General features: G+C 26.1%; 1 protein-coding gene across 3 annotated transcripts; it reads left to right on the top strand.

Moving 5' to 3' along the window:
• Positions 1-1,509: 1,509 nt before the first annotated feature.
• Sply (Sphingosine-1-phosphate lyase) lies at positions 1,510-4,489 on the top strand. 3 transcript variants are annotated; one of them, XM_035872406.2, is made up of 9 exons: positions 1,510-1,933; positions 2,010-2,161; positions 2,256-2,471; positions 2,562-2,770; positions 2,873-3,109; positions 3,239-3,448; positions 3,551-3,789; positions 3,904-4,171; positions 4,251-4,489. In XM_035872406.2, exons 2-9 carry the CDS (start codon positions 2,017-2,019, stop codon positions 4,374-4,376), a joined length of 1,650 nt encoding a protein of 549 aa, XP_035728299.1. In that variant the 5' UTR covers positions 1,510-1,933; positions 2,010-2,016; the 3' UTR covers positions 4,377-4,489. The 3 variants fall into 3 exon arrangements, with proteins under 3 accessions (XP_035728299.1, XP_035728300.1, XP_085517132.1); XM_035872407.2 differs by having other exon boundaries at positions 1,510-1,775; positions 4,251-4,486; XM_085661006.1 differs by having other exon boundaries at positions 1,512-1,933; positions 2,048-2,161; positions 4,251-4,485.
• The last annotated feature ends 5,511 nt before the right edge of the window (positions 4,490-10,000 follow it).

Raw genomic sequence — 10,000 nt, 5'->3', positions numbered from 1 at the left:
TTATTTTTTCACAATATATATTATAAATATTTAAATATCCAATATTTTTTTTAATCTTTCTAGAACTATATGACGTCATAAAAGTTCATAAAAAAAGTGTTTAATAATTATTAATATGTTAACAATGTTAATGCATACGGTTAATACATTAAAAGTGATTTTCTTTGATCATTAATATACACTTTTCATGAATTTTTATGATATCAAATTGTTCTATAAAGACTACAGAATATTTTAAATATTTAAATGTTTATAATTTATATACGGAAATGGAATAAATAATGATATCAATCGATAATACTTATATCATTTATCGCTCCTGTTAATTAATATATATATATATATATATATATATATATATATATATATACATACATATATTTTGATTATTATATTGTCACAAAAATTCGGATTTTTGAATAGGAACACATGACAATAGAGGAGTTCGTCAAGTGAGTACAGTTCGCTCACATTATTTACCATAGTGGATACAGTTCGCTGATATTATTTTTGAAATTAGAAATACAATAAGGACACACGAGATGGCGCCAGGGGTATTAAGAATTTTTAAGAATTTAGTTCAGTGTCCTCCGCTAGATGCCGACACCTGTTGTTTTTTTTTAACTTCGATTAATAGGATCAGCTGATTGGACAGAGAAGTAAACCTCCTCTACTCTCATGTTATCCTATTAAAAAATCGGAATTTTTGCGACAATATGGCAGACAATTATTGACACTGTTATATATAGATATACTAATATTGTTAATCCTTATATCAAATGTATTAAGAATGACTTTTTTACCATAATTAAACATTTTCCATAAACTTTTATTATATCATATTGTTCTAAAAAGACTATAGAATATTCTAAATATCTAAATGTTTATAATTTATCCTCGGAAGTGGCATAAATAATATAATCAATTAATAATACTTATTTCGATTGTCTCTAACTGTTATTAATTAGAGAATAAATTATAAAAGAACAATTAACGTGAACTTATATAACATTTTAATGTTCTAGAAAGTCTGCAGAATCTTTTCAATATTTAAATGTTAACAAATTTTTACTAAGGAAGTGTCATAAATTAATATTTTAAATCGTAATTTATTATTTAGATTAATCTGTTATTGAGATTAATTATGAAATCATCAGACGCTTATATAATCTTTATTTATTTCTTCATTTAATAAAATGTAATAATAATTAACGATATTCCTAAATGTAATAAATAATATATAATAATGATCGAAAAATTAGAAAATAAGAAAATTGAAATCGTTTAAACTAAAGTTATAAAAAAAAAAAAAAAAAAATCAATTATCATCTTCGACATACGGTAATTTTTACATAGTAACAATTTTCAAAATATTCAAACCGACCGTTCCATTTTTATCTTTCTCAAAATTCACGCTAGATGGTACTTCGATCTTATCTAGAGAATTACATATATACGAATTAATAATAGTATCATATCGTTTTCTTTTATTGTTCATTATATCAAATAACATGTAACGTTATCGTTAATATTTAATCGTAGCTTAAATTAGTTTTTTTTACTGACGTAAATCGTGAATATAAATTTTCTAACTATAAATAAAATTATACTTTCATAATAAGATTAATATATATATATATATATACACCTCTTTTATTCCATTATTATATTATCAAGGAAAGTAGTATGAATAATTATAATGCCTAAACGAATTCGAACGTGAACTGATTCCAAAGTACAAAAAATATCATAAAGCTGAGTAATAGAAAAATATTGTAAGTTTTAATTGATAAGACATATACGTCGTTGGAAGGAAACACTCTTTTTTACGATTTCGATTAAAAATTATTAGATAATTGTGTGTGTGCGTGTGTTTTCCTTTTGTCTTTTTTTTTTTTTTTAATCACCGTTTAAAATATTTTTATAAATCAAGGTAATACTTACTACATATTGACTGATATACATTGATCTGTAATAATTTAATTATATCTATTATTTCTATATATTAGATATAATATGGTTATTTCTTGTGTTGATTCTTTGAAAGGAATTGTAAATCATTCCTTTCAAAATAAAGAACCATGGCAGATCGTTTCTATAACTGCTACAACTCTACTTGGAACTATTTGGATATGGAATTTTATTTTCTCCCAAGATAAAAGTAAGTGCTAAGAATATTTTTAACCATATACCATTACTTATTATTACTCAGATTAATAATATAATAATTATATATATTTAATATATATTTTTAGCCATTATGGAAAGAGGAAAAAAGCAGTTTTTTAAATTAGCTCGTTATATACCATCTATTAGAGATAGAATTGATAAAGAACTTTCAGATGTTAATGAATCTTTTGAAAAAGATACAATGCGTAAACTTATGAATACTCCATTTATTGTCGAACTTCCAAAGAATGGTCTAAGTCATGATAAAGTATTATTGAAAGTACAGGAATGTGTAAAAATGGGTAAGATGATTAATAATAAATATATTATCATATTAAAACATACATTATTAAGAATAATATTAATACAATTGATTTGTTATTTATTATAAGGTGATTATGAATGGAAAAAGGGAAGAGTATCGGGTACAGTTTATAGAAATGATTCTGGTCTTATGTGTTTAATGGCTGATGTTTATAAGATTGCATCATATACCAATCCATTACATCCTGATGTTTTTCCTGGTGTCTGTAAAATGGAAGCAGAGGTTATTAGAATATCTTGTCGTTTGTTCAATGGCGATGAGAATACATGTGGAACTGTAAGTATTTAATTTTTATCTTTTTTTTTTTTTCACAAAAGAGAAAAATAGAAATATAATAGTATATCATTAATTTTTCAATTAAATTATTTACTAAACTAGATGACAACAGGTGGTACAGAATCGATTATATTAGCTTGTAAAGCTTATAGAGATTATGGTAGAGAATTTAAAGGTATAGAAAGACCAGAAATGATAGTACCAGTAACGGCACATAGTTCATTTGATAAAGCTGCACAGTACTTAAATATAAAAGTACGCACAGTACCTGTCAATTCCCATAGTTATACAGCCTCTATTAAAGCTATGGAAAATGCTATAAATAAAAATACAATAATGGTAGGAATATTTTGTTTTGTTAAAAATTATATTTTTCTTTTCTTTTTTTTTTCTTTTTTTTTCTTTTTTTTTTTTTTTTTTTTTTTTTTTGTAATTTTTCAATTGATACATCATCAATCTACATTTTAGCTGGTATCTTCAGCACCTAATTTTCCATATGGAACGATGGACAATATTGAGGCAATTTCAAAGCTTGGTGTAAAATATAATATTCCAGTTCATGTTGATGCCTGTTTGGGTGGATTTCTTATTTGCTTTATGTCAGATATAGGATACAATTTACCACCCTTTGATTTTAGATTGCCTGGTGTAACTAGTATATCTGCTGACACACACAAGGTATTTTTTACTTTTTAGCCCTTACAAATAAAATATTTCAATAAATTAAATATTAATAAAGTTTTTAAATAAATGTTAATTATATGTATGATTTATCCGTAGTATGGATATGCACCAAAAGGATCTTCGGTCATACTTTATAGAGAGAAAAAATATAGACATCATCAATATACTATAACAACAGATTGGCCTGGTGGTATTTATGGATCACCAACTATAAATGGTTCTAGATCTGGTGGAATAATAGCCTCGTGTTGGGCCAGTTTAATATATTTCGGATACGATGGATATGTGCAAGCAACGAAAAAAATTATTGAAACTACTAAATACATTGAACAAGAGTATGCGTCGATATTATGCAATGATTGAATATAAAATTATTCATTTTTTTCTTTTTTCTTTTTTTTTTTTTTTTTTTTTTTCATATCATAATGTATATTTTTTATTTCTCACAGATTAAGAAAATTGGATGGAATTTTTATTTTTGGCACACCTGTAACTTCGGTAATTGCATTAGGTTCTAATGACTTTCATATCTATAGATTATCTGAAGCACTTGGTGCAAAAGGATGGAGTTTAAATCCACTTCAATTCCCTTCTGGTATACATATTTGTATTACGTATGTTCATACAGAACCAGGTATTGCTGATCAATTTTTAAATGACGTTAGAACCGAATTAACAAATATATTAAAAGTTCCTGATCTTCCAATTGAAGGAAAAGTGAGTATTAAATATTACATTATCAATTTGTATAAAATAAAAATATTAATGATAAATATATATATTATATTTTTAAAAGCTTGCAATGTATGGAATGAGTCAAAGCATACCAGATAGAAGTATCGTTAAAGATATTGCAAGATCCTTTTTGGATTCAATATATTACACTGGCAATAACAAACAAACGAACATGCAAGATACATAAAAATAATATATTGTATATTTTCAAAAAAAAATTAGTAACAAAATAAAATTTAAGTATCCTTATTGATACATTCTTTTCAGAATTATAAGCAGAAAATGAATAATAAAATTGATACAAACGTTTGTATATTATATATCTATTAAAAAATTTTTATTACATACCTTTATATATTACATATTTTATATGTATATATATATATATATATATGCTTATTATACATAGAATTTCTGTATGCAGCCATTTATGTACATTGAAGTAATTGATATTACTTTGAATATTCCCATTGTTTTTGGTAATTATTAATTTTTCTTATCTCTCTCTCTCTCTCTCTCTCTCTCTCTCTCTCTCTCTTTCTTATTTAATTAAATAATGTAGTAAATAACTAATCCATGTAAAAACAATTGTAACTTTTATTTTTTATGTTAATATATATTATTTTAGGTGTTCCTTTTACTCCGTGATATAATTTATTACTTCGTCGAACTATTAACCAGAAGAAATTGCAGAAAATCATGCATAACTCATTGCATACGTGGTTTCTCAATATTAATATGCCCTCGGTATGGCGAATATTTTATGAGAGTCGTGAAAATAGTTATGAGGGCAAATACCGATGTGATCTCGAGAATATCACGTCATTTTTATTCTCTGCTTTTACCAGTCTATAAATCCATCGAATAAAGATAGTTCATATCTTTTCGCACGTCGTTGTAGGATACTTTAAATTTTCAAATATAGAAATCTTTCATAAAAATATGAATACTATAAAAGAAAGTAAACACGAAAGAGATAAGGGCTCCAATATATTCTATATTCAATGAACGCCGATTATTATTCTTACTTTCTTAGAGATATCAACGATTTGTGTCTTTTTCTTTTTCTTTTTTAAAACAAAAATATCAAGGAGATATTAATAGATTTTGAGGAGAAGAAAAAAAAAATTAATTTGAAAAAATTCATCATTAATTTTTGAAGGGTAATAATTTCTAAAAGCAGTACAATAAAGGTATCTAAAAATGTTCTTGAAAAGATTATTATTAAAATGTTAAAGTTAAATATAATACAGTCTAAGAATGATTAATTGGGTCAGAACATTTTAGTATCATTCTCTATCAATTTAAAAACTATACATATAGCATATTGCATTACTTGCTTGTCAGAATGATGCACGAATAATTAATGTCAAGTATTTCATATGCATTAATGCAAATCTACAATCTACAAAAAAGATATAATAATATTAATGTAGAATTGTAATTATAATTTTTTTTTCTTTTTTTTTTTTTTTTTTTTTTTTTTTTTTATATTCAAGGTTCAAACAATTTCTCGTATCTTCTTTAACTGTGACACAATTCTTTATCATTAACAAATAAACACCATATAGTAATTGGTAATTATAATTGGTAATTAAATAACAAATAAACACCATATAGTAATTGGTAATTAATTTCTTTCCTCTTTTTTTTTTTTTTTTTTTTTTTATATAGAAATATTTGGGATTTATTAGAAAAATATCATTGACGAGAGAAAGCTTTAGTAACATATTTATATTATGCTTTTAGGTATTTTTCTAAAACGACATTATTCATGTGCGAGATATCAAAGTAAACTCAAATTCTGTTTTATATCATCGTTTTTCAACATCGTACGTATTCCCTAGTGAAAAGAATGTAAAGTATATTGCTTGAATTCTTACGCATTTCTTTTAAAGTAAGTAACAGCTTAGGAAGAAAAAAAAATGAGAGAAAAAAAAAATATGCAAGAGGAATCTCAGGCGAGTATAAAAAGCAAATAAAAGCAAATAAAAAAACAAAAAAAAAAGAAAAAAAAAGAAGAGCAAAAAGAAAGGAAAATTAAAAGAAAAAAAGTAAACGTAAATTATATTTCTCATTAAGACTGACTTCTTAAGATATAATTTAACCGAGCCATGATAGAACCTCGACAATGCATAGTTTAAAATGAAATGATCATTCTCCTTTAACGTAAATGTCCATGAAAAAAAAAAAAAATAATCATTAATTTTATCCTCGAGTAATATAATTATATTTCATAGAAATGAAAATGTTAAGCGATTAAATGATATTAAAATGATTACTATACTTGCATAGATTTTGATCGAATATCTTAGTTGCAAATACGAAACAACGATTAAGATTTATTTATTTTATCGTATATGCTTATCGTTCGAGATCATATCTTTGAATTCATCTAAAAAAAATTCTTTTATATATATATATATATATATATCTGCATAAAATTATATATATATTTATATATTTATTCAGAGACGAAGTCGTGTCGTTAAAAATTTCTTAATTGGGATTTAAGTCTGTTCGTCATCTTTTTATTATTCGTGAATTTAAAATTAATTACAATCGATTTAATATGTCCAATAGTAAAATGTTCATTTCTCGAACGGCTAGAAACTACCTTGGCACGATTTTAAACGAAACTACGGTGAATATAAATTATAGAGAGGAAACGCAAACTGTAAACAGAATTCAGTAAGTTAAGAAGAGCCCCTAGGAAAGGTTTACACACGTATAGGCATATATATATATATATATTCGATCTCGTTAATACATGACGCATACATTCACAAATGCTACAAGTCTTCGAGTTATTTTGGAATATCGCCAGTTACTCAAATTTACAATATAAAAATGAACATTTTCTTATCTCATTTATTTAACTTTCTCTCGATATTATTTGTTATTAAAAATTATTTATTTAAATGTTAATTATAATGCTCCTGAAAATAGGCATTACTTTATACATAATAATAACGTTACTTAAGAACGCCATCTATCAATAAGACAATATATTTTTTTCCGATTACATTCTTCTATGCAACGAACGACGTTATCGACTGAACATAGCGTGAAGGGTTGCCGTATTCCCAGGCGCGCTTATAATCAACATTTAAATAAATAATTTTAATTCGTTTAAAGGAAACGATGATCTTCCGGATTAAGGAATTGTATCGGTTTTAAATATTTATTAAGCCATTTAATTTAACAAGATAAAAGATATCAAATGATCTTACATCGATTTTTTTCTTATGATCAATCTGAGCAAAAAGTTTATGAGTGATGTAAGTGATAAGGAAAAACGAGAGGATTATTATTTTATTGTTACGTTATCGTATAACAAGTCATGCATTCTCGAATTTCGTAGGCGTATATATGTATGTATTGTAAAGTTACATTAGCTTTCTCAACGTCATTCTACATGTGTATTACAACGAGAAACCAGTAGGTGTGGAATTTGCACGGGTAGTCACACCACTCGGAGAATTGCCGATGCGGCGAGGAGTGTGTGCACAAGTAATTGAAAATATTCCGATCGGCACCATGTCGACCCAATTCCAGATTGAAACTTCGGACCATCGTTAGGTTAATAATGTACGTAAGAAAGAGAAAAAAAGCGACAGAAAGAGAGAGAAAGAGAAAGAGAAATAAAAAGAGATTTTTCTGTTGATCCCGTTAATATTACTTCGAATATGATCCGTATATCTTTCGAGATTAGAAAGAATTAAATTTAAGATGCAAAGCCGTGATCTATCTACATATATATATATATATATATATATAAAATATCACACATAAAATATAATAAATGCAAAAAAAAAAAAAAAATAAAAGAAAAAGAAAGAATAATCAAGATATCTCGTCAGATGAAATTCGTTGCAAAAAAAGATTTCATATAGTTTTTACAGATTCTCAAAGAATTTTAATTTTACTGCCAAATACGATCTGGTTAACCTCATATAGAAAAATCGATAATAACACTGCACTCTACTTACAGCAAGGTGTATTAAATCGGTTTGATTCTTTGGCTACTATCGGAAAACGCTCGAATGGCCTTGGCTGTAGTGATATCAAAGGTTGATATATATACATACGTGCGCTCACACATATATATATATATATATATATATATCCCCTACTAGTTTCTAAAAGAAAAAGAGTAAGAGAGGCATAGAAACAGAAACGGTTTTAAGCTTTTCATTCCTTCTACCCAATCGTAGGAGTCAGCCCTATTTCACGGTTTATCGGTGTACGATAAAAGAGGATATCGCCAATCGACGACGTATCTACGAAATAAAGTCATCAGTGTCTTTAAAGCACATTTGATCACACGAAGAAGAATCGTTTCGTTAAGTCGTTACTACGATCCTTCCTTCCTATTCTTATCGACTATTATTTTTTACGTATAATATATATATAATACAATTAAGATATTTCTTTTCATATTGCACGTGACACTCGCAGAGATAACATATTTGCGAATAGGCGTTAATTTCGATATACGTTTATTCCAAAGCCGATTACAAACTGTCATTTCGTTGTTATCTATATTGTTCCATATAGTAGAAATCATTGATAATGAATGCTGCTATATTTTCATTTGATAAATTATAATTTTTAATCGAGAAAAATTTTCTTTTTTTTTTTTTTTGTCCATATCGTATCATTTAATTTCATAATATATTATGATTTATAATAGAATCATTTCATACGAACGATTAATTATCTTGAAATATATTTCTCCGAATATAATCTTAATATTAAATTTATTCCGATAATAATTTGTATTGAGTTTATTATAATATTCACGCAACTATATCGAATACGTTTAGATAACGACAAACTAAACGGAACTGAATTTCTGTTGATGGGCAGTAACGTGATGCACTGACAGCGTTGAATCTATTGTTTCTATTAGATAATGGATCATTAAACACAATATACGTTTCACTACTTGGTACAACCCACGAAAGCTTCTAGGTAATAACGTTTCTGATTGTGATAGTACTGATTTTGTAAGAATTATTCCTAACACGGCCAATGAACTTTTCAATTTATTTTTCTTAATTGAATTTTTTTTTCTTTTCTTTTCTTTTCTTTTTTCTTTTTTCTTTTATTGAAATATTCAAATACAAAGAATCAATTATTATTGATAATCATTGTTGTTGTTGTTGTTGTTTTTTTTATATTATATTTTCAAAGATCCAAAAAAAAAAAAAAAAAAAAAAAAAAAAAAAAAGAAAAACAATAATCCGAGATTGGAAATTTTCTTGAACCGCAAACAAAAAAGAAGAAAATTATTGAAAAAAATCACGATGAAAATGATCGTTGTTGTTTTTCTAGTTTTTTTTTCTTTCTTTCCTTCTTTCCTTCTTTTTTTTTTTTTTTTTTTTTTTTTTTTTTTTTTTTTTTTTAATAATCTCGATAGCAATCATGGAAAGAGAAAGAGATAGAGAGAGAGAGAGACAGAGACAGAGAGAGGAAACAGAGGACCGTTAACCAACGCACCAATGTTTCGTGCAGCGAAGGGTAAATGAAAAAAAAACAAAAAACAAAAAAAAACCAAAAAGAAAAAAAAACAAAAAATAAAAAGGAAAAGAAATCGTACAGCACGTTCAATCGACAATTCGAGATTGAATTCTATCGCAAAATGTGAGAGACTGGTCGGAGAAATGGTAGCTCGTCTATACGGATTAAACGAATCTCGATGAAAATATCAGGAAGGTTTGTTCCACAAAACTTTCAACGAAAAGTTCCTGTGCGAAAAAATAATTTCGAGGATAAACGATGAAGAGATTTTTTGTCAATATTTAT

The sequence above is a fragment of the Vespa mandarinia genome, chromosome 13 (assembly GCF_050613455.1).
Source record: "Vespa mandarinia isolate Hongniang chromosome 13, ASM5061345v1, whole genome shotgun sequence".
NCBI lineage: Eukaryota > Metazoa > Arthropoda > Insecta > Hymenoptera > Vespidae > Vespa > Vespa mandarinia.
The sequence above is the reverse complement of the archived record's forward strand: the minus strand, read 5'-3'. Positions and strand labels throughout refer to the sequence as shown.

Bases quoted from the DNA above. Each gene is read 5' to 3' on its own strand.
- Sply (XM_035872406.2), top strand. From the start codon at position 2,017: ATGGTTATTTCTTGTGTTGATTCTTTGAAAGGAATTGTAAATCATTCC. The intron at 3,110-3,238 runs GTAGGAATATTT...TCTACATTTTAG, and splicing joins TAAATAAAAATACAATAATG to CTGGTATCTTCAGCACCTAA. The intron at 3,449-3,550 runs GTATTTTTTACT...ATTTATCCGTAG, and splicing joins TATCTGCTGACACACACAAG to TATGGATATGCACCAAAAGG.